Source organism: Chrysemys picta, chromosome 16 (genome assembly GCF_011386835.1).
Source record: "Chrysemys picta bellii isolate R12L10 chromosome 16, ASM1138683v2, whole genome shotgun sequence".
Taxonomy (NCBI): domain Eukaryota; kingdom Metazoa; phylum Chordata; order Testudines; family Emydidae; genus Chrysemys; species Chrysemys picta.
This window is the reverse complement of record NC_088806.1, coordinates 9,549,402-9,566,975: the sequence shown is the minus strand read 5'-3', so window position 1 is coordinate 9,566,975 and position 17,574 is coordinate 9,549,402. Positions and strand designations below refer to the sequence as shown.

At 47.8% G+C, this 17,574-nt stretch overlaps 1 protein-coding gene across 5 annotated transcripts; it reads right to left on the bottom strand.

Moving 5' to 3' along the window:
• Positions 1-68: 68 nt before the first annotated feature.
• On the bottom strand, positions 69-17,394 carry LOC101950087 (zinc finger protein 560-like). 5 transcript variants are annotated; one of them, XM_065570120.1, is made up of 8 exons: positions 17,042-17,280; positions 15,537-15,614; positions 15,160-15,240; positions 14,473-14,599; positions 9,429-9,517; positions 8,743-8,869; positions 2,736-2,849; positions 69-2,373 (listed from the first exon to the last, which is right to left on the bottom strand). In XM_065570120.1, exons 3-8 carry the CDS (start codon positions 15,199-15,201, stop codon positions 1,871-1,873), a joined length of 1,002 nt encoding a protein of 333 aa, XP_065426192.1. In that variant the 5' UTR covers positions 15,202-15,240; positions 15,537-15,614; positions 17,042-17,280; the 3' UTR covers positions 69-1,870. The 5 variants fall into 5 exon arrangements, with proteins under 5 accessions (XP_065426192.1, XP_065426190.1, XP_065426193.1 ...); XM_065570118.1 differs by having other exon boundaries at positions 69-2,376; positions 17,042-17,276; XM_065570121.1 differs by lacking the exon at positions 15,537-15,614 and having other exon boundaries at positions 69-2,395; positions 17,042-17,364.
• Between the last annotated feature and the right edge of the window lie 180 nt (positions 17,395-17,574).

Sequence of the window (17,574 nt, the reverse complement as noted above, 5' to 3'; positions counted from 1 at the left end):
CTCCCCTTTTTCCTTCCCTTTTGTCATTTTAACTTCTCCTTTCTTTTCATTGCCAGTCCTTTAGAATCTAAAATCTAAAGATTTATTCATAAGAAAAAAAATATATAGATGAGAGCTAGAATTGGTTAAATGGAATCAATTATATACAGTAATAGCAAACTTCTTGGTTCAGATTATAGCAGTGATGGAATAAACTGCAGGTTCAAATTAAGTCCCTGGAGTACACCCACAGCTGGGATGGGTCATTCAATCCTTTGTTCAGAGATTCAGTTTGTAGCAAAGTTCCTCCAGGGGCAAGAAGCAGGATTAAACACAAGATGGAGGAGATGCAGCAGTCTTTTATAGTCTCTTGCCATGTGGCCTCTGCTTTCTTTGTTCCAAAAACAAGCTATCCAGCACATGGCATGGAAAAACCTTAGAGTTCTATCCATAGGCATGTCCCTGCATGCCTTGCTGAGTCACAAGGTGTATATTCCTTCTCTCAAAGGGTCAGTTGTAGCTGATGGTCCTTAATCAAGGAGGCAAGGCAGTGCTGATGACAAATTGTCTGGGGTGTCACCCAGAAGCATAGCACAAGCTTGAAATACAGACAGTATAGAGCAAATACTTATAACTTTAAATACAGAAATGATACATGCATAGAGATAGCATAACCATAACCAGCAAATCAAAACCTTGTCTTATACACCTTATTTGACTCACTTTATACAAGATTTGGTGCCACTATAGCTGCAACAATGATCTATACAGCGGTGTCCAATACGTTTGCCACTAGCCATATGTGGCTAATAGGCTATTGAATTGTGGCTAATGCATGTGGCTTTTTTATAATGTGGCTAATAAAAATTCAAAACCACAAGTGGGGCTAGCAGTGTGGCTAGCATCAAATTTCTATTGGACACTACGGATCTATACAGTCCCAGTTCATATTAATAACGTCACATTCTAACAATAACTTTGAAACAGGAGAAATGGTATTAATATGATGCTCCCTGGTTCCCGACAGGAAGGGCACACTCGAATTAGAGACCTATTTGTCCACCTCAAACAGGGAGAACTGCAAAAGGCAAAAATGGGCCAATCAACAGGACAAACTGAGGGATAACGGTGCTGCAAACAGTCAAATAGCTTTAAAAGTTACTACGTGGGAATCAGGAAAAGTATTAAAAAAAAAAATAATGGTAACCCTAGAGGTTTTTATGGTGTTGATCTCCCTTGCAGATTCTCTGATGCCTAACATGGTCTGAGTGCCAAGGTAAGGTATTCCCACACTCAGTGCATTCTCCGATGTTGAAAAAGATCTGATCTTTGAGTGAAGCTTTTTCCACACTCACTGGTATTCATAGGGCCTCTACCCTCTGTGGATTCTCTGATGCCTAATAATGGATGATCTGTGAGTGAAGTTTTTCCCACACTCACTGCATTCATAAGGTCTCACACCAGTGTGGATATTCTGATGTTCAGAAAGGACTGATTTGTGAGTGAAGTTTTTCCCACACTCACTGCATTCATAGGGCTTCTCCCCTGTGTGAATTTCTCTGATGCGTAATAAGGTGTGAGCTGTGAGTGAAGCTTTTCCCACACTCACTGCATTCATAGGGCCTCTCCCCTGTGTGGATTCTCTGATGTTCAGAAAGCACTGATCTGTGAGTGAAGCTTTTCCCACACTCACTGCATTCATAAGGCTTCTCCCCTGTGTGGATTCTCTGATGTTGAAAAAGACCTGATCTTTGAGTGAAGCGTTTTCCACACTCACTGCATTCATAGAGCCTCTCCCCTGTGTGGATTCTCTGATGTTCAGAAAGGTCTGATCTTTGAGTGAAGCTTTTCCCACACTCACTGCATTCATAGGGCCTCTCCCCTGTGTGGATTATCTGATGCCTAATAAGTGTGATCTCCGAGTGAAGCTTTTTCCACACTCACTGCATTCATAGGGCCTCTCCCCTGTGTGGATTCTCTGATGCCTAATAAGCTGTGATCTGGGATTGAAGTTTTTCCCACACTCACTGCATTCATAGAGCCGCTTCCCTGTGTGGATTCTCTGATGACTAATAAGGGCTGAATAGTCACGTAAGTTTTTCCCACACTCAGTGAATGTATTTTTTCTCTTTCTCCTGAGGATTTCTTGCTGTGTTGTGGTTTCCTTAAGGTACTTCTGAGTTCCTGGACAGGAAATACATTTACCCACTTTCAACTCTGGCTGGCTTCCTTGTTCTCTTTCTGGTCTGTGCTGAATCTCACAGGATTTTCCCAGCTCATGACTCCTGGACACATTCCTTTCCGATCTTTGCGATAATTCTCTGTGTTTATCCACTTGCTCAACATTTTCCTGCTGAGAATTCTGCTCCTCTTTCTCACATATCATTGCATCACCTGCTGTAATAGAGATAGAAACCTCAACCAGGGATGGAAAAGGGAAGAGCAAAATAAAACAAGTGCTGGAGAGAGGTCAAATAAAGATCAGAAACTGAATTCCCCCAAACCCTTCAGCAAATAGGAGAGAGGAGGGGATCAACTTGGCCTTCACATCCCATCCAAATTCACAGGGGGAGAAGGGGAAGTTACTGCCTGGTGTCTGCTAGGATCTACAGGAAGTCTAAGCTATATTTACACTGAGGATCCGACCCCTGCTAGGGACAATAATGAACTGAGAGAGCTTCCAAGGGCTTTGTAGGGCATCCCAGCTGTTTCCTTCATGCACTTTCAGATTATGAGTTGGTTTAATGTTTCCTCACCTGTGCAGGGAGCTCTCAGGATCTCTCTTTCCTCTGAACGCTGGAGGTCTGGGACCCATGACTCTTTCCCTTGTTCCAGCTGGGAGCTCACATCAGGTTTGGAAACTGGAAACCCTGCTCAGATGAAAGAAAACAAAAAGGAGTTCAGTTGTTTTCATAAGATTTGATCATTATAAAAAACATTCTATAATTTATCTTCAGTGCTTAGTGTGACCTGGTGTGCCTGCAGTAGTCCTCACTGAAAATGCCAAGGTCAGGGCAGGCTGAAAAAGGGAGAGCAGATGCTCCAAAAGCTAGTGGTTAACACTAAAGTTAAACTCACCTACCAGTCACAAACTGTACTTCTGATCCCCCACACTACTACTGAGAAGCTGAAAAAAGAAACCACACAGCCCCCTTTATTGCATTCCAGTTCTGAATCCCAATCGGCACCTAGGTACAATACAGTGAGAGGTTATTTAAAAACTCTTCTCACAAAGTGTTCTTCTGACCCCAAAGGGTCAGCCACATTACTGGGTCACTATAGGTTTGGACCTTACCCAAAATACCTTGCTGCCAGCTAATCCTTTTGTGACGTTGTTGACAGAATCTGTAACCATGTAAATCACTGCTGCAACCACTGTTATAGATTTGCAGCAAAAATTGTACAAAGGCTAGCATTTGAGGTGTGTAGGACAAGGTTATGGTTTGCTGGTTATGATTATGCTATCTGTATATGTGTATCGTTTTTGTAGTTGAAGTTATGAATATTGGCTCTATACTGTCTGTATTGCAAAATTATGCTATGCTTCTGGGTGACATCCCACACAAGTTGGTATCAGCTTTGCCTAGCCTGCTTGATGAACCAAGAACTTTGCCATTACTGTATGGAATTTATTAAATTTAAACAATTCTAGCTCTTTTTCCTTTTATGAATAAACCTTTAAGTTTCAGATTTTAAAGGATTGGCAACAGCATGATTTGTGGGTAAGATCTGATTTGTATATTGACCTTTGTCTGGGGCTTGGTCCTTTGGGATCGGAAGAACCTTTTTCTTTTACTGGGGTATTGGTTTTCATAACCATTTGTCCCCATAGCGAGTGGCACTGGTGGTGATACTGGGAAACTGGAGTGTCTAAGGGAATTGCTTGCATGACTTGTGGTTAGCCAGCTTGGTAAAACCAAAGTCCTCTCTGTTTGGCTGGTTTGGTTTGCCTTAGAGGTGGAAAACCCCCAGCCTTGGGCTGTAACCGCCCCGCTTGAAGCAATTTGTCCTGAATTGGCACTTTCAGTTGGGTCCCATCAGAATCAGCATTGTTACACCTTTAGCATCAAAACTAAAGGTTTATTATAAAGGAAAGCTAGAAAGAAAAAGGGAGTTGTTAAATGGGAAAGCAGTCATATACATTCCAAAATCTATATATCGGGTTCTTAGTGGTATTGGTGAGTTGCTGGCTTGAAAGTCCATCTGGAACCCATCCACAGTTTGGATGGGTCATCCAGTCCTTTGTTCAAGGCTTCAGTTTGTAGAGAAGTTGCTCCAGAGGTAGGAAGAGGGATTGAAGACAAAATGGAGATGATGCAGCTGCCCTGTATATTCCTTTTGCCATGTGGCTTGTACTTCCTGTGTCCCAAACACAAGCTTCACAGTACAGGGCATGGAAAAGCCTTGGAGTTCTCAGTACACAGGCATACCCCTGCATGTCTTCCTGACTCAATAGGTGTATCCCCTTGATCACAGCAGAGCAAACTACGGCCGCAGGCCACATCCGGCCCACAGGACGGTCCTGACCGGCCCCTGAGCTCCCAGCCGGGGAGGCTAGCTCCCCCTCTTGCTGTTCCCCCTTCCCTGCAGCCATGCCACTGTGCAGGTAGTGCTCTGGGGGGCGTCGTGCACTCCTGTGGGGCAGCGTGTCTGGCTCCACGCGGGCCACACGGTTGCCAGACATGCTGCTCTGAGCAGCATAGTAAGAGGCCGGGGGGGGGGGGGGAGAGGGTTGGATAAGGGGCAGGGAGTCCCAGGGGGCAGTCAGGGGACAGGGCGGTTGGATGGGGCTGAGGTTCGGGCAGGGTGTCAGGAGACAGGGAACGTGGGGGTTGGATAGGCGTGGGAGTGCTGAGGGTCTGTCAAGGGCTGGGTGGGTGGATAGGGGTCTGGGCATTCAGGGGGGGCTGGGAAGGGGGTGGGGTCCTGGGAGGGCAGTTGGGGTTGTTGGTCTCAGGAGGGGGCGGTCAGGGGACAAGGAGCAGGGGGGGGGGAATTCGGAGGGGGCAGGGCCAAGCTGTTTTGGGAGCCTTCCCTACCTGGCCCTCCATACAGTTTTGCAACCCCAATGTGGCCCTTGGGCCAAAAAGTTAACCCACCCCTGCCCTTGATCCTTTCCATGGGCTCATTGTACAGCTGATGACCCAGAATGGGCCATCAAACAGCCTAGGCAGTGCTGATGCCAATATGTCTGGGGGTGTCACCTGGAAACACTGCACAAGTCTAGAAATATAGATATTTAGAGTACATCTATAACTCACAATAGAAAGGTGATACAAACATAGAAACAAAATTATCATACTTGGAAAATCATAACATTTTACATGGCATATCTAGCACGATTCATTGTAATTTTATCTCATTGGTATTAATAATAAAATAATAATAATATAAAGTGCCTCAATTCCATACAGTGTCACACTTGGTAAACCAGTGAATTCCCAGGACCAGCTCCCCAGGTCCTTGAAGATGCAAAACACTCTGCTTATGAGGGTTTGAAACACCCCCATATCTGCTGGGAACACCCACAGTGCGTCAGTCTATACTCCATGTTGACCCTTCAAGAAAATTATGACCAATTTTGTACATAGTATAGCTTGTGAGGTATCATTTGAAAACACAATCTACTGAATATTATCCTCCTCTTAAAATGTGTAGCAACACTGTATGTAAAGTTATGAGATTTTACTGTATGATATTACTGTAAAAGTTACAATTCTGGGGAACACCCACAGACCACTTCCTCAGAGACAGCAAGGCAAACAGCTGGTCAAATAGCCATTCTCTGGAGGGGGAAGGTGTGAAGAAGACCTTTACATTCCTTCATAGGGATCACTGGAAGCTCATATCTACAACAGACAGACCGTCACCATGACTCAGCTGAGAACTGAAGTTGTTTCTTGTACAAAGGACTGAATTATAAAAAGAGGTGAGGAAAATGCTTGAGACTCTCTCTCCCCCCTTTCCCTCTGCTCATGACAACTCCTGAAGAACTGGACTTGGGTAGCAGGGGCGGGTTAGGGGGAGTCCTGGCTGAAAGGAAAGCCAGCCAGTCTAAGCACATGGTGAGAGAAACATTAGCTTTGAATCTGTTTTAGCTTGTTAAGTTAAACATTAGTTTGTGTTTTATCTTGCATTTCTTTTGTAAACAATTCTGACTTGAATGCCTCATTACCCTTAGTCAACTACAAAAAAAAAAAAAAAAGATTTTAACAATCTTGTTTTATTGTTCTATCTAACCAGTGTGTTTGGATGAAAGTGTGTTGGAAACACCATTTGGGATAATAAGGCTGGTGCATGGTATTTTCCACTGATTAAATGACAGACTTCATATGAGCTTGCGTTGTTCAGTAGTGTGCTGGATGGTGCAAGATGAACATTTCTGGTGGAAAGTCTGGGACCAGAGAATTTTCTGGGGTTCTCCTGTGGGGTACTGTAATTCGTGAGTGGCTGACTAGCAGCACACAGTACTGTGTAGCTGGGAGCGAGTTACAAGCTGGAGACTGTGTGTTAACTGCCCAGAAGTGGCTGCTCTCACAGTAAAGCAGTGGAAAAGGCACCCCAGCCTGGGGAACTGAGGGGACACAGCTGTTCAACAGTCCAGACTGTACTATGGTTAATGTCACTGACACTCAGTTTCAAAGAGTTTCCTAAAACACCGAGAAACTAAAACTGTGTCCCAGAAATCGAAGTCTCCAGAGAGAGGGCAAGTCTCCCTGGCACTGCTTCTTGCTGACAGAGGTCCAGAGACAAAGAGAGTCTTGGAGAAGCTGGGAACAGTAAGCATGGGCTGGTGGGGTTCAGTGGAGAAAGGGAACAGGAAGGGCAGGGATATTACTGAATGCAGGATCTCAGCAGTACTAGATGTCAGGATAATACATAGTGCAGCCCATTGGAAAACATAATCCCAACTATACATATAAAATGACGGGGTCTAAATTAGCTGGTTCCACTCAAGAGAGGGATCTTGGACTCACTGTGGATAGTTCTTAGAAAACATCCACTCAATGTGTAGCGGCAGTCAAAAAGCGAACAGAATGTTGGGAATCATTAAGAAAGGGATAGATAAGACAGAAAATACCATATTGCCTCTATATAAATCCATTGTATGCCCATATCTCAAATACTGCATGCAGATGTGGTCGCCCCATGTCAAAGAAGATATCATGCAATTGAAAAGGGTTTAGAAAAGGGAAAAAAAATGATTAGGGGTATGGAACAGCTTCTGTATGAGGAGATATTAAAAAGACTCAGACTTTTCAGCTTGGAAAAGAGATGAAGGGGGGTGAGGAGAGAGGTCTATAAAAGCATGATTGACGTGAAATAAGGAAGTTATTTACTTCTCATAACACAAGGACTAGGAATCACACAAAACAAAATGAATAGGCAGCAGGTATAAAATAAACAAAAGGAAGTGTTTCTTCACACAATGCACACTCAACTTGTGGAACTCTTGCCAGAGGAGGTTGTGAAGGCTAAGACTATAACAGGGTTCAAAAAAAGAACATGATGAATTCATGGAGGATAGGTCCATCAATGGCCATTAGCCAGGAAGGGCAGGGAAGGTGTCGGTAGCCTCTTCTTGCTAGAAGCTGGCAAAGCATGACAGGTGATGGATCATTTGATGATTACCTGTTGTGTTCATTCCCTCTGGAGCACCTGGCATTGGCCACCGTCTGAAGACTGTATACAGGGCTGGATGGACCTTTGGACAGACCCAGTGTGCCTGTTTATATGTACTAGGGAATCGAGTGAGTCCAGTGTAATGGGAGGGAGTAGGAAAATCCCTGGCCGTGCAGAACACTGGGAAATTAGAAGCTATAATTCAGGAGCAACAGACGCTAATTAATCTGGAAAAGCAGAATGTGAAAAATAAGAATCGGTGTCTTGTGACTTCGGGAATCAGGGACTCAAAAATCCAAGGTGCCTGCAGAGAAGAGAGATTGTGGCTATTTCACATGGGGATGGGGGAGCAAGACTCTCCATGTCTCAAGAAGTTTCATTACCAACCTAAACCATTTTCACATGCTGGTGTGAAATGCAGAGCAGTGAGGAGTTGTGTCCTCTGTAATCCTGGATGAGATTCAATGTTCCGCTGCTGGAGCTCCCTTGTCTGGATACTCCCAGACAGCATTCAAGGACACACTGAGGCCTTGGCTACACTGGCGCTGTACAGCACTGAAACTTGCTGCACTCGGGGGTGTGAAAACGCCCCCCCCCCAACGCAGCGCTGTAAAGCGCCAGTGTAATCAGCGCCTGCAGCGCTGCAAGCTATTCCCCTTGGAGAGCTGGAGTACTTGCAGCGCTGCGAGACAGCTCTCGCGGTGCTGGCGGCGTTACTACAGTCATGCAGCGCTGTGAATTCTCAAGCGTAGCCAAGGCCTGAGTGTCTGTGTGATAATTAACCCTGGACCAGCAGCTCTGACTCTAGCAACTTGTTTGCTACACCCCAAGCACATTCTGGTTTGGGTGGAGTAGGCTCAGGGTTTGAAAGAAGGTCAGGGATAGGAAGCTTCTGTTCATTATGCTGGACCTAACCCCCCATTTTACTTGAGCAAAGAGATATTTGACACTGTGTGATACTACTCCTGTGCTCTGTTCCCAAAGTGTTCTGCAGCAGGGGAGCGTCTCTGGCAGTGTGTATGTCACTGGCATATTGGGGTGATGCTGAAAGAGGACAGAGTAGAGGTGGTATTGTGGAGGTGGCATGAACCTTAACTCTTCATTTCCCCTTCAAAGAACTGAGGGGACAGGAGTACTTACCCAGCGAGGTCACATTCTCATAGTTCTCCTGCATGACATCCCTGTAGAGAGCTCTCTGAGCGGGGTCCAGCAGAGCCCACTCTTCCTCAGTGAAATACACAGACACCTCCTCAAAGGTCACCAGTCCCTGAAATAGCAAGAGTCCAACACTCAGTACCTGCTGCTCCACTCACACTACAAATCAAATGGAAGCTCTGGTAGATCGCAGTCAACAGAGTCCAACCCCCAGCCTGCTCAGAGCATCCTGGAAACACCAGGTTAAGGGGATGAAGAGCGAGCCCCTTGTCTCTCCCAGCAGATCCATCACACAGCTACTAGCCACAGACTGATACAGGGGATGGAGCCCCTGGCAGGGTCCAGGGAGAATTCCGTGGAAGGAAGCCCAACACCCTCCTCATTGTGAGAAGCTGCATTATTTTAGCCCCATGAAGGTGGGTTATTTTCTGTTGAACAAATCAGAGCATTTCCACCTCCTAACCTCAGGGGTCTGTTCCTAGAATCTAGGCCATTTATTAAACAACTCCCAGCAGGTTTGCCACACCCTGTCCTCCTCCCTCTCCCATCCTGTGAATTTCCTGCCCCGCTCCAACCTCAAACCAGACTGTGCAAACCTTCCCATCTCTGGTGTATTTGGTGTCCCTCTCCCTCCAGTAAGAACCCACCAGCAACCCCCCAATAATCCCTACCTGAACTTGCTCCACTGCAGCCATTTTCCTCCCCTGTCCCATAGGAGGATGGGATGAGCTGGAGCGAAACAGGGATGTCATTCTGCAGCCTGGGAGGGTGAGAAGGGTAATTGTGGAGGTTTCAGAACAGGCTTTAGTTCATTTCACATCATGATCCTCCCAGGCCCTTTCTCTGCAGACAGACATCCTAGATTCTGCCATGCTGGGAAAATGCTTGATCTCTTTATTAGAGTGTAGACCTGGCCCCTACTGCCAGGCTAAGCCAACAGAGAGATTTTTAACCTCCCTTCTCCCTCCATCCCATAACAAAGTCTCTGAACACAATGCTAGAAAAGAACTGAACCAAAGGACTCACTGTGGGGGATTCTCTTGGACACTCACCCCACAGCAGTAGGAATATGGAGTGAGGAACTGGCTTTTCCTCTGTCTGATCTTTTTCTTGTTCACTGGAAAGTGATTCTGCCCAGGGATCATAGAACCATAGAATATCAGGGTTGGAAGAGACCTCAGGGTCACCTAGTCCAACCCCCTGCTCAAAACAGGGCCAATCCCCAATTTTTTTGCCCCAAATGGCCCCCTGAAGGATTGAATCCACAACCCTGGGTTTAGGAGGCCAATGCTCAAACCACTGAGCTATCCCTCCCCCGCATGCTTCAATACATGTGTCTGGGTGGATTAGAGAGCAGGAAATCTCTCTCCCTCCACTGATTTCTATCACTGCCCCTTTCAGTCTCTCCTTCCCCTGTCCTCTCTCCCTGCCCCTCTGGCTGCGAAAGTCCCATTCCTTGGTTATTTGCTCTCCCATGGCTGAATTTTCTCCTGGCAATTGCTAATGAGAGGAGAAATGACGGGGGGCTGTTTGTTCAGTCACTTTCATGCCAGTCCCCAGCACTTTCCCTGATAAGAGGGAATTTTATATTGCTAGTTGGAAAAGGGGGACTGTTTGACTGGATTTTATATCACTGTCCAATACATAAACAGAAAGCGATAGTCTCCCCCCCCGTTACCCTCCCACCATGCACATGGGCAGGAGGGAGCCCTTTGAGGAGCTGCTTTAAGAGAGTAAGGGAGAAGGAGGGGGAGCTGGAAGGGTCCCTGGGTGAGGGAAGGGGCAGCTGTTGGGGATGGGCAGGTGATTGCTGGGGGCAACTGTGTTGGTAATTAGGGGGCAACAAGTGGGATTGAGAAACCAGGGTCTGGGCAGTGCCCATGGGGGACAGGTGCTCCTCCCTTCCCCACCCTGGCAGAGAACGGGAATCTCATCCCATCCCCACCCAGGGGCAGCCATGTTTTAGGGAATGACTCAGGGCAACAATTTCCCACCTAAACAAGGACAAATCGCTGCAGATAAAATGGGTGGGAAAATCCCCCCACATCAGAGAGATTTTAAATTGACATTTGAGACTCATGGCGAGAACAGGGGGAAAACAGGAGACATGAGAGAGCTGATCATTTGAGGGGAAAGGGGGAAATCTCCCCAGATTTTATAGTCATGTGTGAGATACTGAGAGAGAAAAGGGGAAGAACTGGAGAGAATTTGTATCAAGGCATGAGAGGCAAGGGGCACAAACCGGGAAAGGATCCAATTAACTCACATCCGTCCCTTCCCCTGCCCGCCACTTCTCCCCGGGGAATTTCCTCGCTGCACAGAGACAATTCAACCCTCCCTCCTCCCCCCACTCCGGGGTCTCTCACTGACCAGCGGGTTTATCTCTGTCTGAGGGGTTGGAGCAAATGCCATTGTATCTTAGAGCTTGGCTGTAGACAATGGATCGAATGGTGTGTCCTGGATAGAAGCTGGAGGCATGTAGGTAAGTATAGTGGTCAGTAGGTTTTTGGTATAGGGTGGTGTTTATGTGATCATCGTTTATGAGCACAGTAGTGTCCAGGAAGTGGATCTCTTGTGTGGACTGGTCCAGGCTGAGGTTGATGGTGGGATGGAAATTGTTGAAATTATGGTGGAATTCCTCAAGGGCTTCTTTTCCATGGGTCCAGATGATGAAGATGTCATCAATGTAGCATAAGTAGAGTAGGGGCGTAAGGGGATGAGAGCTAAGGAAGCGTTGTTCTAAGTCAGCCATGAAAAGTTGGCATACTGTGGGGCCATGCGGGTGCCCATAGCAGTGCCGCTGACTTGAACGTATATATTGTCTCCAAATGTGAAATAGTTGTGGGTGAGGACATGCCTCCAGCTTCCATCCAGGACACACCACTCGATCCATTGTCTACAGCCAAGCTCTAAAATACAACCGCATTTGCTCCAATCCCTCAGAGACAAACACCTACAAGATCTCTATCAAGCGTTCTTAAAACGACAATACTCACCTGCTGAAGTGAAAAAACAGATTGACAGAGCCAGAAGAGTACCCAGAAGTCAACTACTACGGGACAGGCCCAACCAAGAAAATAACAGGATGCCACTAGCCGTCACTTTCAGCCCCCAACTAAAACCTCTCCAGCGCATCATCAAAGATTTACAACCTATCCTGAAAGACAATCCCTCACTCTCACAGATCTTGGGAGACAGACCAGTCCTCGCTTACAGACAGCCCCCTAACCTGAAGCAAATACTCACCAGCAACCACACACCACACAACAAAAACACTAATCCAGGAACCTATCCTTGCAACAAAGCCCCATGCCAACTCTGTCCACATATCTATTCAAGTGACACCATCACTGGACCTAATCACATCAGCCACGCCATCAGGGGCTCTTTCACCTGCACATCTATCAATGTGATATATGCCATCATGTGCCAGCAATGCCCCTCTGCCATGTACATTGGCCAAACTGGACAGTCTCTACGCAAAAGAATAAACAGACACAAATCTGACATCAGGAATCATAACACTCAAAAACCAGTAGGAGAACACTTCAACCTCTCTGGCCACTCAGTAACAGACCTGAAGGATGCAATTTTGCAACAGAAAGACTTCAAAAACAGACTCCAACGAGAAACTGCTGAGCTTGAATTGATTTGCAAATTAGATACCATTAACTCTGGCTTGTATAGCGACTGGGAATGGCTGAGTCATTACACTACTTGAATCTATTTCCTGATGATAACTATCCTTAACCTCTTGTCAACTGTCTGTAATTGACCATCTTGATTATCACTAGAAACGTTTTTTTTCCTGCTGATAATAGGTCATCTTAATTAATTAGCCTCTTAGAGCTGGTATGGCATCTTCTTCGTATGTGTGTGTATATATATATATATATTGATTTTACACACACACACACTCTTATTACATGTTCCATTCTATGCATCCAATGAAGTGGGCTGTAGCCCACGAAAGTTTATGCCCAAATAAATTTGTTAGTCTCTAAGGTGTCACAAGTACTCCTGTTCTTTTTACGGATACAGACTAACATGGCTGCTACTCTGAAACCTGTCTCTATAATCCCAACTATACATATAAAATGATGGGGTCTAAATTAGCTGGTTCCACTCAAGAGAGGGATCTTGGACTCACTGTGGATAGTTCTTAGAAAACATCCACTCAATGTGTAGCGGCAGTCAAAAAGCAAACACAATGTTGGGAATCATTAAGAAAGGGATAGATAAGAAGACAGAAAATATCATATTGCCTCTATATGAATCCATTGTATGCCCATATCTCAAATACTGCATGCAGATGTGGTCGCCCCATCTCAAAGAAAATATCATGGAATTGAAAAGGGTTTAGAAAAGGGCAAAAAAATGAGTAGGGGTATGGAACAGCTTCTGTATGAGGAAAGATTAAAAAGACTGGGACTTTTCAGCTTGAAAAAGAGATGAAGGGGGGTGAGGAGAGAGGTCTATAAAATCATGACTGACATGGAGAAAGTAAATAAGGAAGTTATTTACTTCTTCTCATAACACAAGGACTAGGAATCACACACAAAAAATGTATAGGCAGCATGTATAAAACAAAAAAAAGGAAGTGTTTCTTCACACAATGCACAGTCAACTTGTGGAACTCTTTGCCAGAGGAGGTTGTGAAGGCTAAGACTATAACAGGGTTCAAAAAAAGAACATGATGAATTCATGGAGGATAGGTCCATCAATGGCCATTAGCCAGGAAGGGCAGGGAAGGTGTCGGTAGCCTCTTCTTGCTAGAAGCTGGCAAAGCATGACAGGTGATGGATCATTTGATGATTACATGTTGTGTTCATTCCCTCTGGAGCACCTGGCATTGGCCACCGTCTGAAGACCGTATACAGGGCTGGATGGACCTTTGGACAGACCCAGTGTGCCTGTTTATATGTACTAGGGAATCGAGTGAGTCCAGTGTAATGGGAGGGAGTAGGAAAACCCCTGGCTGGGCAGAACACTGGGAAATTAGAAGCTTTAATTCAGGGGCAACAGACGCTAATTAATCTGGAAAAGCAGAATGTGAAAAATAAGAATCGGGGTCTTGTGACTTCGGGAATCAGGGACTCAAAAATCCAAGGCACCTGCAGAGAAGAGAGATTGTGGCTATTTCACATGGTGATGGGGGAGCAAGACTCTCCATGTCTCAAGAAGTTTCATTACTAGCCTAAACCATTTTCACATGCTGGTGTGAAATGCAGAGCAGTGAGGACTTGTGTTGTTTGTAATTCTGCGTGAGATTCAATGTTCCGCTGCTGGAGCTCCCTTGTCTGGATACTCCCAGCCAGCATTCAAGGACACACTGAGTGTCTGTGTGATAATTAACCCTGGACCAGCAGCTCTGACTCTAGCAACTTGTTTGCTACACCCCAAGCACATTCTGGTCCTGGTGGAGTAGGCTCAGGGTTTGAGAGAAGGTCAGGGGTAGGAAGCTTCTGTTCGTTAGGCTGGACCTAACCCCCGGTTTACTTGAGCAAACAGGAGATATTTGACACTGTGTGATACTGCTCCTGTGCTCTGTTCCCAAAGTGCTCTGCAGCAGGGGAGGGTCTCTGGCAGTGTGTGTGTCACTGGAATATTGGGGTGATGCTGAAAGAGGACAGTGTAGAGGTGGTATTGTGGAGGTGGCATGAACCTTAACTCTTCATTTCGCCTTCCAAGAACTGAGGGAACAGTAACCCTTACCCAGCGAGGTCACATTCTCATAGTTCTCCTGCATGACGTCCCTATAAAGAGTTCTCTGAGCGGGGTCCAGCAGAGCCCACTCTTCCCTGGTGAAATACACAGCCACCTCCTCAACGGTCACCGGCCCCTGAAAGAGTAAGAGTTCAACACTCAGTACCTGCTGCCCCACTCACACTCCAAATCAAATGGAAGCTCCGGTAGATTGCAGTCAACAGAGTCCCACCCCCAGCCCTCTCAGAGCATCCTGGAAACACCAGGGTGAGGGGACAAAGAGAGAGCCCCTTGTCTTTCCCAGCAGATCCATCACACAGCTACTAGCCACAGACTGATACAGGGGATGGAGCCCCTGGCAGGGTCCAGGGAGAGTTCCGTGGAAGGAAGCCCAACACCCTCCTCATTGTGAGAAGCTGCATTATTTTAGCCCCATGAAGGTGGGTTATTTTCTGTTGAACAAATCAGAGCATTTCCATCTCCTAACCTCAGGGGTCTGTTCCTAGAATCTAGGCCACTTATTAAACAACTCCCAGCAGGTTTGCCACACCCTGTCCTCCTCCTTCTCCCATCCTGTGAATTTCCTGCCCCGCTCCAACCTCCAAACCAGACTGTGCAAACCATCCCATCTCTGGTGTATTTGGTGTCCCTCTCCCTCCAGTAAGAACCCACCAGCAATCCCCCAATAATCCCTACCTGAACTTGCTCCACTGCAGCCATTTTCCTCCCCTGTCCCATGGGATGAGCTGGAGCGAAACAGGGATGTCATTCTGCAGCCTGGGAGGGTGAGAAGGGTAATTGGGGGGGTTTCAGAACAGGCTTTAGTTCATTTCGCATCACGATCCTCCCAGGCCCTTTCTCTGCAGACAGACATCCTAGAGTCTGCCATGCTGGGAAAATGCTTGATCTCTTTATTAGAGTGTAGACCTGGCCCCTACTGCCAGGCTAAGCCAACAGAGAGATTTTTAACCTCCCTTCTCCCTCCCCCCATCCCATAACAAAGTCTCTGAACACAATGCTAGAAAAGACCAGAACCAGAGGACTCCCTGTGGGGGATTCTCTTGGACACTCACCCCACAGCAGCAGGAATATGGAGAGAGAAACTGGCTTGTCCTCTGTTTGATCCTTGTTTTGTTCACTGGAAAATGATTCTGCCCAGGGATCACAGAATATTAGGGTTGGAAGGACCTCAGGAGCTCTCCTAGTCCAACCCCCTGCTCAAAACAGGGCCAACCACCAATTTTTTTGCCCCAAATGGCCCCCTGAAGGATTGAACCCACAACCCTGGGTTTAGGAGGCCAACGCTCAAACCACTGAGCTATCCCTCCCCCGCATGCTTCAATACATGTGTCTGGGTGGATTAGAGAGCAGGAAATCTCTCTCCCTCCACTGATTTCTATCACTGCCCCTTTCAGTCTCTCCTTCCCCTGTCCTCTCTCCCTGCCCCTCTGGCTGCGAAAGTCCCATTCCTTGGTTATTTGCTCTCCCATGGCTGAATTTTCTCCTGGCAATTGCTAATGAGAGGAGAAATGACGGGGGGCTGTTTGTTCAGTCACTTTCATGCCAGTCCCCAGCACTTTCCCTGATAAGAGGGAATTTTATATTGCTAGTTGGAAAAGGGGGACTGTTTGACTGGATTTTATATCACTGTCCAATACATAAACAGAAAGTGATAGTCCCCTCCCCCCCCGCCACCATGCACATGGGCAGCAGGGAGCCCTTTGAGGAGCTGCTTTAAGAGGGTAAGGGAGAAGGAGGGGGAGCTGGAAGGATCCCTGGGTGAGGGAAGGGGCAGCTGTCGGGGATGGGCAGGTGATTGCTGGGGGCAACTGTGTTGGTAATTAGGGGGCAACAAGTGGGATTAGGAAACCGGGGTCTGGGCAGTCTCCATGGAGGACAGGGGCTCCTCCCTTCCCCGCCCTGGCAGAGGACGGGCATCTCATCCCATCCCCACCCAGGGGCAGCCATGTTTTAGGGAATGACTCAGGGCAACAATTTCCCACCTAAACAAGGACAAATCGCTGCAGATAAAATGGGTGGGAAAATCCCCCTCATTGGAGAAGATTTTAAATTGACATTTGAGAATTATGGAGAGAGCAGGGGAAAGTCGGGGGAGACAAGAAGTGATCATTTGTGGGGAAAGGGGGGAATCTCCCCGGATTTTATAGTCACGTGTGAGATACTGAGAGAGGAAAGGGGAAGAACTGGAGAGAATTCGTACTTGGGGTGAGAGACAAGTGGCACAAACAGGGACCGGATCCAATTAACTCCCCTTCCCCAGTCCGCCATTTCTCCCCCGGGGATTTCCTGGCTGCACAGAGACAGTTCAACCCCCCCCCCCCCCCCCCGCGTCCCACTGACCTTCCCCGCCCCCAACTCCGGTTTCTCCCCCCCTGCCCGACACCCCCCCCCCCTTCCCGCCGGGGCCCCAGCCCCCACCCCAGTCACAGCGGTGCCGGGGGCAGATCCTGCTGCAGCTCCACTGGGGCTGAGGCAGCTCCGAGGCTTCTCCCAGGTTCCCCGGGGCGGAGAGTCACTTTCCTGCCCGGCCCCAGCGCCCCCGGGGTCTCTCACTCACCGGGGGGCTCCGGCCCGGGGCTGCCCAGGGGACGGGTCCCAGCTGGAGAAAGCCCCCCCGGCCGGGCATGGAGGAGTTAATGCCGGGCTCCCCCCGCACGGACCCCGGGGAGCAGCACCTGCTCAGCTCGGAGCCCCGGGTTACACGGAGGCAGCATCTTTATTCTCCCGTCTGCACGGGGACTCGCACGGAGCATGCGCAATTTCAGCTTACTTGGATGGAAAGGGCAGCAGCACCCCCCCCCCCCCATGCAGTCTGGGAGATGTAGTTCCTGATGCTACAGGGAGCGGAAATGACGTTGGTTTTGGGGGGGGGCGGGGAACGAGTCGGGCTCCGAACGCGCGCGGGGCGCTCCGGCTCTGCCTGGCTAGTGCGGGGCCGTGAGAGCCTCTCCCGGGTCGGAGAAGAGGTTTGTGTTTCCGAGCTCTGGGCATGCGCAGATCGGGAGGGAGGGAGAGTCCCGCATGCGCAGAGGCAGCGCTCACCTGCTGCTGTTCCCTGGCGCTGCGGGACCGGGCTGAGCAGGAGGGTCT

Coding starts and splice junctions, on each gene's coding strand:
- LOC101950087 (XM_065570119.1), bottom strand. CDS start 15,201: ATGGGACAGGGGAGGAAAATGGCTGCAGTGGAGCAAGTTCAG. Junction 9,518..14,472: donor TGAGAATGTGACCTCGCTGG/GTAAGGGTTACT, acceptor TCACCCTCCCAG/GCTGCAGAATGACATCCCTG. Junction 2,377..2,735: donor CCTGAGAGCTCCCTGCACAG/GTGAGGAAACAT, acceptor TCTCTATTACAG/CAGGTGATGCAATGATATGT.